The sequence below is a fragment of the Rhinolophus sinicus genome, chromosome 15 (assembly GCF_057876585.1).
Source record: "Rhinolophus sinicus isolate RSI-liver-muscle chromosome 15, RSI-T2T, whole genome shotgun sequence".
NCBI lineage: Eukaryota > Metazoa > Chordata > Mammalia > Chiroptera > Rhinolophidae > Rhinolophus > Rhinolophus sinicus.
The window spans coordinates 108,450,431-108,467,126 of NC_142515.1; the positions used below are offsets into that span (position 1 = coordinate 108,450,431).

Here is a 16,696-nt window from a genome sequence, read left to right on the forward strand (position 1 = left end):
ATGCTACCACACTGGGGTGGCCTACGTGTAGTCTCTAGGGAGTCCTTAAACCTCTGGAATTATGTACGTAGAAGTCTTGGGTTGGAAGGTCATATGCACGTTTTTGGAGGAGTGATGGCCTATATCTTTTATCCAGTTCTCAAAGTAACAGGTGACTCAAAGAAAGTGAAGATCCACTAGCCAATTGTAGCAGTTTCCAAAATAAAATATAAAGATGATACACTAGAGTAAGAGAAGAAAATACTGGGATTTCTATTTATATTCATGTTCACTTAAAAAATAAAAGAAGCTTTACTACTATATCGTAGGATACAAGTTTGACAGTAGCATATTATATTTATTAATCATAAACACTAATACTAGTTATATTACAATTTTTTAAATATTCATAATGTATTGTCCATGCACTAAAATATTTTATGCGTAGTGGGCAGGAATCCAAAAGGCTGGAGAAGACCTCTCTAGAGTAGCGAATATCATTTCTGTTACAAGATTTTGCAGGGCATCTTTAATTTACATGTGGGAAGAGGTGAAGGAGCAGTTAATACTCAAACACTAATATATATTTTATTTGCTTCAGTTTTGCAAGATACAAGTTATTTGGGGAAGAAGGCAGCTCACTGTGATGGAACAGTGTCTGGAGGCTGCCCACCCCTAAGTCACTGGGCAATACTATTTCCAAAGGCACAGAACTCCATGACCAGTATCACTATAATTTCTGAAAAGGCCTGTTTGTCACTTTTATTCCAGGTGTGGAATACACTGGATTGTCCAACTTCTATAATAGCTTTTTTTGTTTCTATTTGTTTTGTTTTAATTTTCTTTGAGGCCACTTCCTATTTCTTTCCTCAACACAGATGGGTTTGGCAACATTTCAGACTAAACAGACATCTTAGTGGATGCTTTCAGATTTGAGTATTATGCAAAGTCCTTTTCTGCCAAGCAATTTTGTTCACAATCTGTAAGGTTTATTGGCAATTTAATATTGTGACATTAAGTACTTAAAAAATTGAAAGGCAGCACAACCTTATCCAAAATATTCTACCAGAATGTCTGAGATTTAGTCCTACTAGATCTGCCATTTAATTTTGTCCTGGTTTCTATCCCAATGTGTAAATCTAAAATATTAACATTTTCCTGAAACCAAGTTTATCATGATGGAAAAGAATCAGCACTGATGACAAAAGAAGCCTCGCTTTCAGAATATCACTTCCTCTTCTCTCCCCCTTTGCTCAGTTTAAAAAAAAGAAAAGAAAAGAAAAACAGAATCTATGCCCTTATGCTATTTTTTGGCATGCCCTGAATATGGGAATAAATGGGCATAAAGAAGAAAATAAGAGAATAGTTTTGGACGAAAAAGTGTGTAGATTCCATGAGCTAGCCAAAATAAATGAAGGCATGACAAATTTAAAGCTATTTAAAGAGAAATATAGATGGCAATGAAATGTAAAACGTTTGTCATAGCTTAAAGTAAGAATATTAAAGGAGTACACATCATCAATGTAATAAAAAAGCATTGAAAAGGGAGCCACACTATCTAAAATCTGGAAGCAAACATGCAAAGAGTAGAAGGAAACTGAACAAGGGACTAATGGCTCCCAAGCTCATGGCTTTCACAACAGGAGTGGTTCTTTCCCTTCGCTCTACAGGATACCAAGGTTTCTCTGGATTTGAGAAGAACCCCAACAAAGAATGTACATTATAACACTGTAAACTTTGGTTTGAAATTACATTTTGGTGTTCTCTGCTTAACAAAGCAAGCTGTCCCTGCTTTTAGCCTGTGATTAATTAGACAAGAGAACTATATTTCCCTATCCTTTCTGCAGCATTGAGTTTTTGTTTTGCAGGAGATAGTAAGTCCTTCCTCACAGGAATCACAACACCTCTGGTCTAGCTCCTCTAACGACTGCCCTTCTACCTCTCTCACACACATTAAATCCTTCCATCCTTCCACCCTTCAAATCTGCCTTCATTTAACTTTCCAAGCGCAGATATCTAAAGAATGACACCAAAGTACATAATCATGCAAAACGAACACTATGTTTTATTGCTCAGTGAAGGGTCGTGAGCTATCCAGCCACCCAACAAATAGGTATCAAAGAGATTTGTTTCCACGTTTTAATAATGAGTTATCCAGGTAAACTCTATGCACTTAAAACTACTACAATAATTCATTAACCCATTCTCTTTGGGACTTTTAACTGTTGCTTTAACAGGGACCTGAATGTAGCTTTCAAGCATTGAACAGCCCTAGACTTCATTTGGGCTTTGCGTGTAAAGCTCTACTTGGGCACTTTCCGAACTAGGGAATCTCAGGGGGTCATGTCTATTCCCCAGATCTATGTGGAAAAGGCACCCCCCTTCATCATCTCTTTCACGTGCTAGGCAGAAGCAACTCTTCCTTCCCACCAAAGGATCCAGAGGACTAATGGCCTCGAGAGTAATATGAAATTCCAGTGCCAGACATCCCAGCTTTATGTTCATACTTGTGGTAAAATACCCAGGATATAGCACAAATCATACCCTTCTGAGATATGGAAGAATGTTCATTTGGTCATCTGTGCAAGTAAATATCCACCCTTATCCATGCTGTTTCTGACTTGGTCTTTCAAAAACACACATCCGATTTTTATCATTTCTTCCTTTAACATCTGACATCTCCCGTGGCTACTTGTAGTTTTAAAACTGTTGGGGAGGGAGGCAGAAGCCAATGGTCTACTTCTTTTACTCTTTTGCTTTTTTTTTTTCTCTTGTGAGATTTGTTTTGAACCAAGGTCTCCATAGAAATAAATAATGATGATTGTTAATACTAATAATAATCACACACCTTAACGTGACAAATAGTCCCCTTCATGATTTGTATCCAGTGGTCTTTCTGTCCTTGTTTTCCTCACTCCAACTCATCCCTGGCCACTTGCCATCAGGGTATACTATGCATCTCCAAGACTCCATTTCTTTGTGTGTACTTGATTATTTGCTTGAACCAAGTCCTTTCCTCTTGGCTTAATGGACTCCTCTAAGATCATGACACTTCGCCAAGCACTGAGTCTCCTCCTACTTTGTACTCTCACAGAATTTTATAATTAATTATCTTATGTTCATCTTTCATTTTCCTTTTTTGATAGAATGGGCCATATTTTATCTTTGAATTCCAAAACAATATTATTCCTGGCACATAAAAGTCATTCAAGAAATGATGAAATAAATAAATGAAATTGAGTAAGTGAATCTATTTTTCTTTAGGTTTAAACTTTGTGTTTTCTTACAAAGTATAGATGGAAATAAAAAGATGAGAAAAAACGGGAAGAGACATTTTAACTCTCTATCCCTCTTTGCTTCTTGATGCAAATGTCTTTAGAAAATTTCAGGGGAACTCTATGCTTGCTTGAGAAATATATATGAAGAGAAAATTTATTTTGTTTAAATTTATTTACTGGGCACAAGATAATGGGGCAAGAAGCCATGAGTGGAAACAATGAAATTTGAATAAAAGGAACAGCTCCTGAAATTCTCAGGAAAAACAAGCTGATAAGGAAGCAGTCTTGGGACCCCACATTATTTTTTAGGAAAGTTAATCTGGCAACAAGATTCAGAACCCTTAGTTCCCAACCCTTCCACAGGCCCTCTATGTCCATTCTTTTCTCAGTTCTCAGTTCATTCCTAAATCAGAGTTCCTGTTTTGTTAAATTATTTCTGTGAGAATTACCTTTTAGGCTCTTTGTCCCTAGCTACCACCAGTGTTCTGGATATGAAAATGCCTCCACAACCCTTATCCTCCAAATTGGATAAAACAGAGGGAAAGGGAATTCCTTACATTTTTTGTGTGGATTTTGAATGTATTCAATCGTGGAAATGCTGTATGGTCATCTTGCTCAAGGTCCACAAAGTATTCCATAATTAATGAAACTTTGTAGGCTGGTGTAGGGAACGTATCACAGATTATTTCATTTCTGTGGGAAAATATATTTTTGGTGACTTTTTATTCATATAAAATGTCAAATTTATAGAAAGGATGCAGGAATAGTACAAGGAATTCTCCTATAGCTTTTACTCAGATTGCATACATTTTACTCTATTGATTTTGTATGTGAACACACACAGAGAAAATATTTTTTGAATTCTAATTGGACTTACAAACTTTTAGAACACAAATAATTACCAAAGTGGGGTCTGTTTAAATATTTGATAAAGACATTTTGTTGTATGCTTTTAATTTCCTTAAATTCTTATTATTTTCCCTAAGGGCTCAATTCCAGGAAAAAAAATGTATGTAAGTATTAATTTTCCATTTAAGTATTTTTATTAACTTCATATATTTGTAAGACTATAACTATATTTTTCCCAAGGCCTATGGTGTTTTCCAACAATAGGATTGGTATTTAATGAAACACATTCAGTCCTTCAAGATGTTAGGGTATGACGTAGTTAATAATAATCAATGTGATATCTGTATTAGTAGACTCGGGATTCTAGAGGCCAATCAACAATTACTTTTTATTTCTGAGGTCACCATGGGGTAGCCTGGGAACTAGTGGAGTTAATTAAAGAACTTTTAAACTGAGTTACTTCTTAACTCCCCAAAGAAGAGTTCAGCATATCTCTGGCTCTGTTAATATTGATTTAAAAACTATAATGTTCACCTTTCTCTTGCTTTGAAGATGAGCTCTTTTAAAATCAAATCCTTATCCTAAAACAAACTCTGTAGGTTATTTAATTCACCAGAGATCTTAGACTAACATCATGAAAAATTAAAGTTCAAGCTCCAGAAAAATGTTGAAAAGTTTCCAATTACCGCATCACTTTCTTCAGCACTAACAGTCTCTTTAAACAATATCATTGAGATATTTCAACTAGAACACAAATTCACAGATGTGTACTTAATAAGAAAAAAAAAAATGGATAATTCTTAGGACACATACACACAATAAAGTGTTCAAATACTCAAAAATACACTGTCAGAAAAAAAGAACAAGTCTTATTTCCCACTTCTGAACTTTGATTTTCTTATTGGAACTTTATATGGCTCAGCATAGCAACAGAGGTTGTCTGCTGAAATAGACCCAAATTACTGTGTGTTGTAATTTGTGTTGTGTGTTGTGTAAATTACTGTGTGTTGTGTGTGTGTGTGTGTGTGTGTGTGTGTGTAAATATTTTGTTTCTGTACTTTCTGGAATTTAACGTGAATGTTTACTTACTCTCATGTTGCTTCTGGTTAAATTAACTAGAATGATATTATTGCATTTTAACATAGGCTGTAAGCCTCTTTTATCCTAAATACTATAACGCAAAAATGAATAGGAATTAAATTGCTAATATGAATTAAAATAGCTTTCACCATGTGTAGAATAAAAAAGAAAAGTCAAACAAAAAGAAGTATTTATTGTTAATGACACATCATGTTATGGAGAATATTTTTATAAAATAATCTTTGATATTTACATAAGATCTATTTTATATTCACATTGCATCTAACCCATAATTGCTTATTTTATTAAAGAAATAAAAAGAAGAAAGAAAAGTGCAACAGGAACAAAAAACTTAATCTATTTTGTTATATATGCTAAAAATTAAATGAGGTAATAAAAGGCAGAGTTGAAAGGTTCAAAGAACTTACGGTACTGAAGATTATAATTTCTATTCAAAAGCTTTTTTAAGGCAACACTATCACAAATACACTTTAATAACCATGGCATTCCACCAGGACACAATATTGCAAGTGACTCCATCACATTGTACAGGTCACTACAAATGCCTGATATATTATGTACAATGTGCTAAATAAGTGATTGTTATATAATAGATATATCCCCAAAAGTCACTTTTCGAGGTTTCTTTGTTTTTTAATTTCACTGAAGAGTTGAATTATTAAAGTAAATATATTTTGTCATGTTAAGTGGAAGAAAAAGTAGATGGTGACTTAGCTCCTGAAATTTTAATACTGCTCTTTAGCCATCTACTTCCTAAAGTGCTTTCAGAGATTCCACACATGCTCTAAGGAGTCAAACCCCAAAGACTAATAATCGTGTACATATTTTACTAATCTATTCCCGATGCTTTGCCTAAAAAATTAGCATTGCCATTTTCAACATCTTTCTTTTGGAACCACGGTTTTGAATTTGTTCCTTGTTGATAAGCTTCCAGAAAATAACAAATTCCAGGAATTTCACTGGGGAAGTTTGGTGGAAGTTCCTCCCTTGATCGAGGGGTAAACACAAAACCAGGACAATCTTTGAGTAATCTGAGAGATTAAAATAAAAATATTACCATTAAAATTTAATACTGACATAACTGTCTACTCAAAAAAAGTCATAACTAAATGACTATACTTGAGAATATGAATAAACTGGTTATTTTCACTGTGATTGACAGAAAGGTCCTAATGATGTTAACAAACACATTCACAGAAGTACAATAAGTAATTAATTCACAGTAACAAGAAAATTATACCATATAATGTATTTCACTCATATTAGAAAAAATTAATTATAAGACATTTTTGCAAAGATATAATCTATAATCTATATAACAGTGCTATTCACAGTAGTGGGGAAAACAAATAATTCAAAGGTCTAATAACAGCAAAAACACAAATACATAAATATAATGTTATAGAATAAGGCTTCCCTAATTTGAAAGAGTTAAAACATTGTCCATTTATCGATTCATTCATTTTGTAAATATTAGTGAGAAGTAATCATGGGCAAGAAGCTGTGAAGGAAAAGTTTTACATAGGTGTGTGTGTGTGTGTGTGTGTGTGTGTGTGTGTGTGTGTGTGTGTGCGCGTGTGTAAAATGTAAGAATAACTTTTGATCTCTCAATGGAACTTTACAAATTCTAGGCTAGTAGGAGTTAAATGAGATTTAATTGTACATATTGACACTCTACTTCCCATCTGGTACTTGTAATATTTTTCTTTCCTAAATTCATCTATTCTATGAAATTTTATTATTTGCTGCTAACTGCTTGTCCATTATACTAATCCCCTTTTAAATTCCAATCCTACTGATTAAGTTACTGGCTCCTCTTCTCATTTGCTTCCCTAACTTTGTCAAATGCAAACTTAATAAGCATCTCTGTAATCAATTATTCAGGCCATGAAAAATGTTGAATAGTTTTGGGCTCTACACCAACTTCTATATAGAAAATCACTCATCATATCTGCCCAACCAATCATGGTCTTCTACTCACCAGTCTGTGATGCCATGTTTAAATGAAATAAGATGATGGTGCTGCATTAGATTTTGATACTATGACACCCTTCTATGTACTGAAGAAACCAAATGAATAGAAATCTAGGTCTCAAGAATGACAGACCTTGAGTAGAATACAACATGTGAGTATTTTAACTATTTTTTTTTATCAGTGCATCACTGAATATAAAATCTGCAAAGTAAAACTAATGAAAATGATGCTTTAGTCATGAATTCCTAAATATTTTTGAGTGCCTATTTTTTATAAGGCACGGTATTTGGTAATATATAATGAAAAGTTACAGAATCCCATAGTAAAGGTATAAGCTTCAAACTCTGGTAGATTTAGCTTTGAATAGCAGCAAAGATGTCAGTTTTCTAAACTTTAAAATGGGTATAATACTACATGTCTCTGAGGACAGCTGTGAAAATTAAACAAATTACACAAGATTGATCAAGCATTAATTAGATGTCACATAACACCCATCATATTGGTAACAGTAAATCTGATAATATCAGGCTTTGGGGAAGAGAAACCTTCATACACCATTGGTGAAATACATATTGGTAAAACCAATTTGGTCAACAAATTGATCCTTAGTAAAGTTGAAACTGGATAGAGCCTTTGATCTTGGAATACCATTTATAGGTATATTTTCTAGATATGCATGTATAAGAATATTTATCAAATCACTTTTATAATAATGAAAAACTGGATACACTCTAATTAACCATGGATAGAAGATGGATTCTGGCTTATTCGTACTCTAGAATATATATTATATCACATGCACGTATAGTGACATGCTTGGTCTGGCTCGTACTGGCTTGTGACCATCAATTGTTGAAAATTCATGAATTTTGTAAGCTATCAGTGGCCTGAAACTTGCTATGTTGAGAGTATTGACACCAGAGAAATTGGTAAATGCTAGAAATCAGGGATTCTCCATTTCACTCCCCAAAGCTGGTTTACCAACACACCATTGCATTAGAAATAGTTTAAATAAATGAACTAGATTTGCAAGAGCTAGATGTATATTTTGTCAAGAAAAATTTCTCAAAAACGTAGTGTAGGCGTGGATTCAAGGCAATGAGATAAAAGGATATGAATAGGGTCTGTGGAAATTTATTTTCCTCTGGCTTTACTTTTCCATCAGGAGGAATCTAAATGATAGTTATACTTCTAGCTTCTTTCTGCCCATTTTCCTTCCTGATAAACAGAAGCAGCGTATCTTATTACTCTACTCAGTGTCTTCCTGCCTCTCTATTTGGGAGCCTGTTTGTCTGCAGGATGTATATTTTCTCGGATGTTCCTACAAAGCCTAAGGGGTATAGAGTTCAGTACGTCAGACTGAGAATGAATAGGGACAAAGAACCTGTAATATTTTATTTCTTTCATAAAACAGGGATCTGAAACAAATATGGCAAGATGTTGATATTTGTTAAATATTAGTATTGGCTACATGAGTAACATATTTTCTTTGATTTTTTTCCTGTATGTTTGAAATGTTTAAAAATGAGTTGTAAAAATGTATAAAACTATAAAGGTTTAATAGACAAAAACGTATAAAACCATAGGTGCTTAACAAATTTGAAAATATTTTTTCTGCCCTACATTTCTTATTAAATAAGGTAATTACAATCATAACCTTTGTATCATTTGAATTTATTATATGCCTTGCTCAAGATCCCACAGCTGGTAATCCCTGTATTTGGAACCATCAAGACATGTCTTCTGAATACAAATCCCATGCTTTTTAAAGAAACTTCCAGATAAACACAATTAGTGTGTCATGGAGTTAGAAATGTTCATTAAATCATCTTTAAATAAAGATCAAAGTTTATAAGAAAAACAGGTTAGAAAAATATAACTGTTTAGATGAAAACTTGATGGCAGTAAGACCTAAAGATGGCAGCAAAAGTCCCAGGGCAGATGTGCACATACGATGGGCATTTTGCTTTACTTCCTCTTGACCAAATACCATTTCCCCCAATAAAATAATAAAACAGTAAATTTCAGGTGATCAATGCAACAGTACCTGTAAGTTGTTGGACTGACATTGATTTTCCGTGGTACACTGCAGGACTCAAATTTGTTAGCCAAAGTGACATTGTTTCCAAAAAGACAATAACGGGGCATTTTAACTCCAACAACTCCAGCAAAAACCGACCCAGAATGCAGTCCGATTCGCATCTGAAAACAAAAAGTACCACAATGTTCCTGGTCATTGGTAAAACATTTCCCACTTGTCAGTGTTGTTTGAATACTCTGTCTAAACTGTTTTACCAATCGCTCTCACCACACCACTCCCTCCTTCCTCAAAACCTCCAGCCAACTTCCTTCTACTCCTCATAACCGATTAAACATTACCAGGGCAGAATCAGTCTTACCTCTTAACTTTTCCCCATTTACGCACTTTTATTTCACCTGTCTTCAACATCTAAGACAAATTTCCACACATACCTAGCACAGTCACCATAGTGACAAGACAAAGTGTCTATGCACTCTTTATGTGAAAATGCTCTGTCCATCAAGTGAGACAGACATAACTTCTGGACTACAGGAGTCATTTCCCCAAGCATTGTCAGAGAGGGGGCAAAAGAAGCTAGCTCTCACTATATAAAGTATGGGTTTTTAGGCATTTTGCTTTGAAAGAACTTTATGCCAAACATTACCTCAGTATTCAAATGATTATAGCTAGAGAAAGGGAATTGTAATACTTAAGCAAAAAAATAACAGAGGAAGCGGGAAGTTGTTGCTGACGCCCAAATTACAGTGACTATATACACTTTAGTTGAAAACATCTAGACCCATGGAAAAACCAGTGTTGTGCCATATCTAGATATAAGATGCAGTCTGGAATGTGCTGTGGCAAAGGTTTAGGAATTCTGAACGTTATCAATGATTTGGAGAGCCAGTGGGACAGAATACTTTAAACTGGGATATTCTAGAAGATTTAAATAGTTGATTATCTTAGAGGATGCACAAAGTCTTAAATCACTGCTAGTAAGTTAAAGTGTGGATATTTTAAATGACCATCAGAAACCATGTGCATTATTTTCAAGTTCTATGTTCAGTTGACCATTTAAAAATAAGTTTTATTAGATATATGCCTTTTAAACAAAGGCTGAGTACTCAGTAACTCAGATTTTAGAACTCAGTAATCTAGAATTCTGAAGACTCCAGTTCTGCCTTGTTTTATAGCTTATTTCCGATATCTGCTAGAAACTTTCTCAAATTATTTGCTTATAAGGTGTCAGATCATCAATTTTGCAAAATTTCCAAACAAAAGCACCTATTATGAATCAGGAGATTTGTATTTTAAACCAAACTCTGCTAATAATGGCTAGTCTGACTATCTGTAAGTCTTTCTCTCCCTCTCTATTTCTTCATCTATAAAATATATTTTGATATATTTATATTATATAAAGTATAAAGGATGGACAAAATCCCATTTCTTTGTCACAATTTTACTTTCAGCAACAAAACTTAGATGTCTATTACATCTGGCTTTTTCTTCTTTAGGAGAAGATGGTTTTACATGTATAACTACTAAACAATATAAACAGACAAGAAAGATGAGCAAAAGCTATCTTCTGACTATAAACAACAGCCACAAGTTTAGAACATTTAGGTAGAGAAGCTTTTGCTCTCTTTCTGTACTCTTCTGGGTAAACCAGTTTCTCTCTCCATACGTAAGTTATTCTAGCTTTTTATATGGTAAATTTAGCATAGCATTCTTATTTTTCTATTTCATATATGTATTTATGAAATAGATTCATTTAATATATTTTTCCATTTAATCAATGTATAAATACATTCTCCGTATAAAAATCCAAAGAATGCAGATAAACCAAATGCTCCTTTGGCTTCCCCCATGTAGCTCTCCCTCCCACCTCCCTTCTCCACTTCTGAATCTCACTCTCAGCTCTACTGCTTTCTTATCAGGGAACTTTGCAAATGCAGGAACAAGAAACTGACCCAAAGTTTAAGATGCATATTGTTAATGCATCTCTTTTCCCAGGGAATAGACTTCCATGTGAAATCATAAAAGAGACAAAATTCTGTATTCTGGCAAAAGCTTGAATGGAACTCTGCTGAGGAAGTCTTCCATTTGGGGACCACTTTCTTTTTTTCTTTTTTTCTTCTTTTTAGAGGAGCAAAGATTTTTGATTAAAGTGAAAGTACAGCTCTCTCATGAGTGGGTACCCGAAACTGGGATGGCCCTTGGGGGCCACTTTTGACATAGTCCTTTCCTCATCATCACAGGCTTCTGGGAATAGGGAAGGAGGAGTACAAAAAGTTTGCTTCCAAGTTCACTTTCCAGGCACTGACTTTCACTGCTACTTCAGCCCTCCGGTCTCTGTCAGTTTCCTAAGCCTGAGTGGGTGGATGTTAATGAAGAAATCAGTAGGAATCAGTGAATAGATGACTTGTACACAAGACACATTGGAGAAAACATAGAGCTTGAAAAGAAAAAAAAAAGGAAATATTTCCTATTCTTTCACTTTGATTTCATTTCATAGGATAGCTGGGTAAGAGGGAATAAAAGCCTGGGCTTTGAAGCCAAATAGACATGACTCCAAATCCCGATGCAAGAGAAGCTTGTCTATACTTGTCCGTAAGTGAATTGTGGATTCCTATTCCTAATGGTGTTATAAAGATTAAATGAGACAACATTTAAGTCACAATCCTCTCTCTCTGATACACATTAATGTTTCTCTCTCTAGTAAAATGACTCTTCAGTTCTGTCTCTGTGATATTTTATGGGTAGCTCCTAAGGCTACCAGGTATTTCCTAGAACTGCAGGTTAGTACAAATAAAAAGGTGTTTAACATATCACTTTACAGGCCATTAAAACTAAACTATTATTACCCAGGTAATTATCTTTGAAACAAGCTATAAATAATTCCTCTAACTATAAAACTCTAAAAATACACTTCTACAGTAATAAAAATAATATCACTAATCCCCCTGCAACCATATACTTTTTAATTACAAAATACATTTAGAAGTCACAGGTTTTATTTTAAAATTTTACTTTGATGCTATGAGTCGTCTCACAAAAAATGGGGGATACATAATTCTACTCTAAAAAAAAGTGCAATTATAGAAATTAAATCAGGAAGAGTCAGATGCTATGATGCTTTTTAAACACAGCTGCAAATTATTCCACTCTTCGTATTGAGACATGGGGCCTAATTCTCCTTCACTCTATGCAGACACATGATTGCTTTGACAAATAGAATATAATGGAAGTCTCACTGTGTATCTCCTAAGGCCAGGTCATAAAAGGCCATGCAGTTTCTACCAAACTTGTTCACTGGGACAGGAGCCACCATGTAAGAAGTGTAACTACTCTGAGGTTATGTCACATCTAAGCACACGGGCAAACAGTCCTTGCTGAACCCAACCTTTCAGCCATTCTCAGCAAGGAACCAGGCATATGAGTGAAGCTACCATCTTGGAATGGGTCCTCCAGATCCAAGTGGTACATCCAACTATTCTGAATGCCCTCCACCATTTGAGTTTTCCCAGCTGAGGTACTAGCTATTGTGAGCAGATATGAAGAATTCCTACTATGCATCATCCAAACTTCGGACACACAGAATCCATGCATAACAAAAGTTTGTGTTTTACAGCACTAAATATATGGAAGTGTGTCACATAGCAATATATAAGTGGGTAGACAGTGAAGTTAGACAACAATTATGAAGGCTTATGTGTATGGTTTCTGTTAACACTTGAGAGTCAGGACTAGCAGTACCTTTTTTTATTGTATTATAATCATCACCTAGTGTTTTTTTTTCCCTTAGAAAACCATCTAACAATAAAAGAGGATAATCTAGAACTATCTTTTAAAAAAGAGAGAGCCAAGACTAAACTTCTAAATATTATAGTCTTGTTTTAAAGCTTCTTTTCTTTCTTCTCTGTATATCTCATAGCATACCAGAGAGGATTCTATATCATTTCAAAGGCCCATTTCTGAAAGTCATCAAGAGAGGCCTGTTCTATAAAACTTAAGTGGTGATTCACTGCAAGTGCCACAAATAAAGATAATCTGCTCATGTTCTATCTATTAAACCAATGCCTAGCATGTTATTTTTATTTTCTCATCTGCAATAAAATATTATTCTGGGATCTGGTTCATCCAGAAATTTTTGAATTTTATGTGCCCGAGACAATTCTACCATAACATCCTCCCCTGAAGATTAAGAAAATAAAAATTACATTTTCCAAACTCACTGTCAATTTCCATATGCATTTAGGTTTGGTGAATCAGATACACTTGCGTGAGATTTGCAAGCCAGGATTTCTGCTGTGACTGCACTTCTGTTGCTTACAAGTGCAGGCAGACCTGTGGAAGCCTTTGGATTTTCCATGGCATGTTTAGAAGAGAACTGTTTCCAGTCACTTACTTTGTGTGTGTCATGATGAAGGATTTCCATGTTGCTGATATTATAGTTTTGTTCTGTAGCCAGTATTAGAGGCAGCAGCTTTCTCAACACAGAAGTTCCCTGATTGTGGCTGATGTGGTATGTACTTCTGGAGCCAACTTCCTCATCGTGGGAAAAGTAGTGGTTCTCAAGTGTGGCTGTGGGAGCCACTTTTTTGAGAACTCAGCTTATACCTGGGTTCTTTGGTCCTCTCAATGATTATGTAAACCATTTAATACCATGTAGTAAATTTCTTTCTGCTTAAATAAGTTAGAGATTTTGCTCTTTGCAACTAAACCCCAACTAATAATACACTGTTCCTTTGATAACTAATAAGCATTTACTCTCATTTCCTAGACAATTTTTGATCTACCTTACCTTGATAGGTTCGCCATGGGGAGACATGACTTCATCAGAGAGCTCCATCATCTTGAGGGCCATCAGAGCTATTTGAATAGCGTGGGTATCACTTTCTTTGTGTAATCCCCCAGCCACACAATATGCGTCACCAATGGTCTCCACCTACACATAACATATTTTCCATATTACAAATAAAAGTTCAGGAAAAATCAGTAGATAACATATAGCAGAAATTAAGATTCATACAGCAGATGAATGAATCTTAGTGGTATCTGTCTGTGATACTGGCTATGAAAAGCTAACAGTTCATTTAAATCCACACACACACACACACAAATGCACCAAATTGTAATAATATAATAGTTGCATTTTTCTTCCCCTCTAAATATTTATTGTAACTTAGATCATCTCACTCCTCTTATACAAAGCTTACAGTATGGAGAAATGGAGATAAGAAAGGGAAAAAGAGACACAAACTTTCAGTAACTTTCCATTTCACTCAGAATACATGCTGAAGCCCTTGTAATACACCCGAAGTTCTACTTGACCCACCTCTCTGCTAATCCCTGCTTTTATCTCTTAATTCTCCTTCCTGCTCACTCTGACCCAAAGTCACTGGCCTCCTGCTTTCCCTCAAACATACCACACAAGCTCCCAATTGCTATTCCATTGCGTGGAATAAGCTTCCTGCAGATAACCACTTGGATCATCCTTCATTTTGTTCAGTCCCTGCTGCAACAGCACCTTAGGAGAAAGGCCTATCCTGACCACCCTCTACAAAATAGTAATCATCCCTTATCCTCTGCCGTTCTACCCCTTAACCTGCTTTATCTTTCCTCCAGAATATTATACTGCCTGGAATAAATTTACTTATCTGTTTATTGTCCTTCTTTCCCCCAGTAGAACTCTCTGAATTTGTCTATTTTATTAACTCCTATATCAGTGGTGCCCAGTATATTCACCAATGAATGGACAAGGCAGCCATGCCTAAGATTAAGCTTTTCCTTGGTAATGGATACATAAGAAGTGCTTAATATAAAGGCTAAGAGATCACAGGTGCTCAATAAATGTTACTACTTAGAAGTGGTACTCTCACCCCAACTTGGAGTTAGGTGCCTATTCTCTGTGCTGTGATGTTGTAGCACCCTGTACAGACTTAAGTGAAATGGAGCTTTCAACATGTCCCATGGAGATCTAGCATTTGTCAGTGCCACCCCTCCACTGCCCTCCCACATGAACTCTTCTCACAGGGATCGTGCCCACCATGCTGGCAAGTTCTGGATGACTAGTAGGTATTTGCTAAAACAATGGCTAAATAAATTACTAACACACACACACACAAAAAATGACCAAAAGATTGAAAGACAGAAAATAAAATTAAATAAAGTCCTGATATCATCAGGTCCTGGAGTAAATAAACTTGACTATTTCTTGGAAGCAATGACACCTATAGGTCAGCCTATGATTATACATTTTGTATGTCTTAAATTTATTTTATGGTTAAGACCCTTATTTATTTACAGCTGTCTCCAGGTGTTTTCATGCCTGGAAGCGAAGAGAAGGTGGAAATAAGGACTAGTAAAGACGATGATTCACTAGCTTGTGCAGGAGCTGGGTTCATCAGGGAACTCCATGGCTACCACCTTCATAGTAACGAGACTAGATTCTGAACGCTTGATAGGAATCACCAATTTGAAGCTTGTAGAAGAGGCCCACCACTTCTGCTATCACTCACAGCAGTTTGCAAAGGAGAGGAAGACTTGCTTCTCACAATTCTGAGACAGGAAACATTCTTAGATAGAAACTATCTACAAAAACTAGTAAATACAATAAATTTCACAAGAGGTCATCAAGCTTAACCTAACTGAAGCCAATGATTTTATCTGTAGTTATACATGGACCTATTTTTGTCCCAAGGGATCATAGTTCTGTCTGGAATTTCCTGTTAGATATCTTTAAAAGGAAGGGTTTCTTTGTTTGTTTTGTTTGTTTGTTTATTTGTTTTATTTCTAGCATCTAGATTGGGGGGAAAAATAAAACAGGGGCTTATGTAGTCCCACAAATAATTTTCATTTCTTCCTCAATCATTTATCTATTCTGTGCTGAGTTAAGCTCTGAAATGCCAGATTGTTATGTGGCCAATTAAGAGATGATTCCACCCACACAAATGAGAAGCATGTTTTACTCTTAATGCTGGTATCTAAAACAATGCAAAATACTTAAAATCAGTAAAAAAGATGTTTTACTTCTAAAGAGACAGGCAGAACATGAAATCTCTTCCTTAGTTCTCTTATTGATAATAGTTACTTTTTTAAAAAAATAATTTATGGCTTAGGGACAATCACTGTACATTCACAGTGCCTGGAATGATGCCTGGTACCTCACAGGCTCTCAAAAAATCCTGTTGCCTGAAGAATAACAGATATTACTTACCACAATATTTATAACAATCTTGTTCATAAAGATTATGGGACATATTGTATATTATTCATGCATACAAACTCTGGGTGCATAATATTTTCTCTGTTGCAGAAATGAGAAAGGTTGACTTTCTCAGTTTACAAAGCAAGTCAGGTAGAGACAAGGTTTGAAGAACTCTCTGCTCTCGGCCTCTTTGTAATAATGCCGTACATAGATAATTTGGATTTCTGTTAACTGGCCATGAAAATTGTCATGTTAACTCTATTCTCAATTAATCTATTGAAATA

General features: G+C 35.2%; 1 protein-coding gene across 11 annotated transcripts in view; it reads right to left on the bottom strand.

The window, feature by feature from the left end:
* Positions 1-2,758: 2,758 nt before the first annotated feature.
* Positions 2,759-16,696, bottom strand: part of GUCY1A1 (guanylate cyclase 1 soluble subunit alpha 1) — a 93,679-nt gene continuing 79,741 nt past the window's right edge. For all 11 annotated transcript variants that reach the window (XM_088792566.1, XM_019733231.3, XM_019733229.3 and 8 more), the window contains 3 exons: positions 14,007-14,150; positions 9,230-9,384; positions 2,759-6,238 (listed from right to left, as the gene is read on the bottom strand). In XM_088792566.1, coding sequence (XP_088648692.1) covers positions 6,037-6,238; positions 9,230-9,384; positions 14,007-14,150 — 501 coding nt within the window. In that variant the 3' untranslated portion in view covers positions 2,759-6,036. The remainder of the gene's footprint in view (positions 6,239-9,229; positions 9,385-14,006; positions 14,151-16,696) is intronic.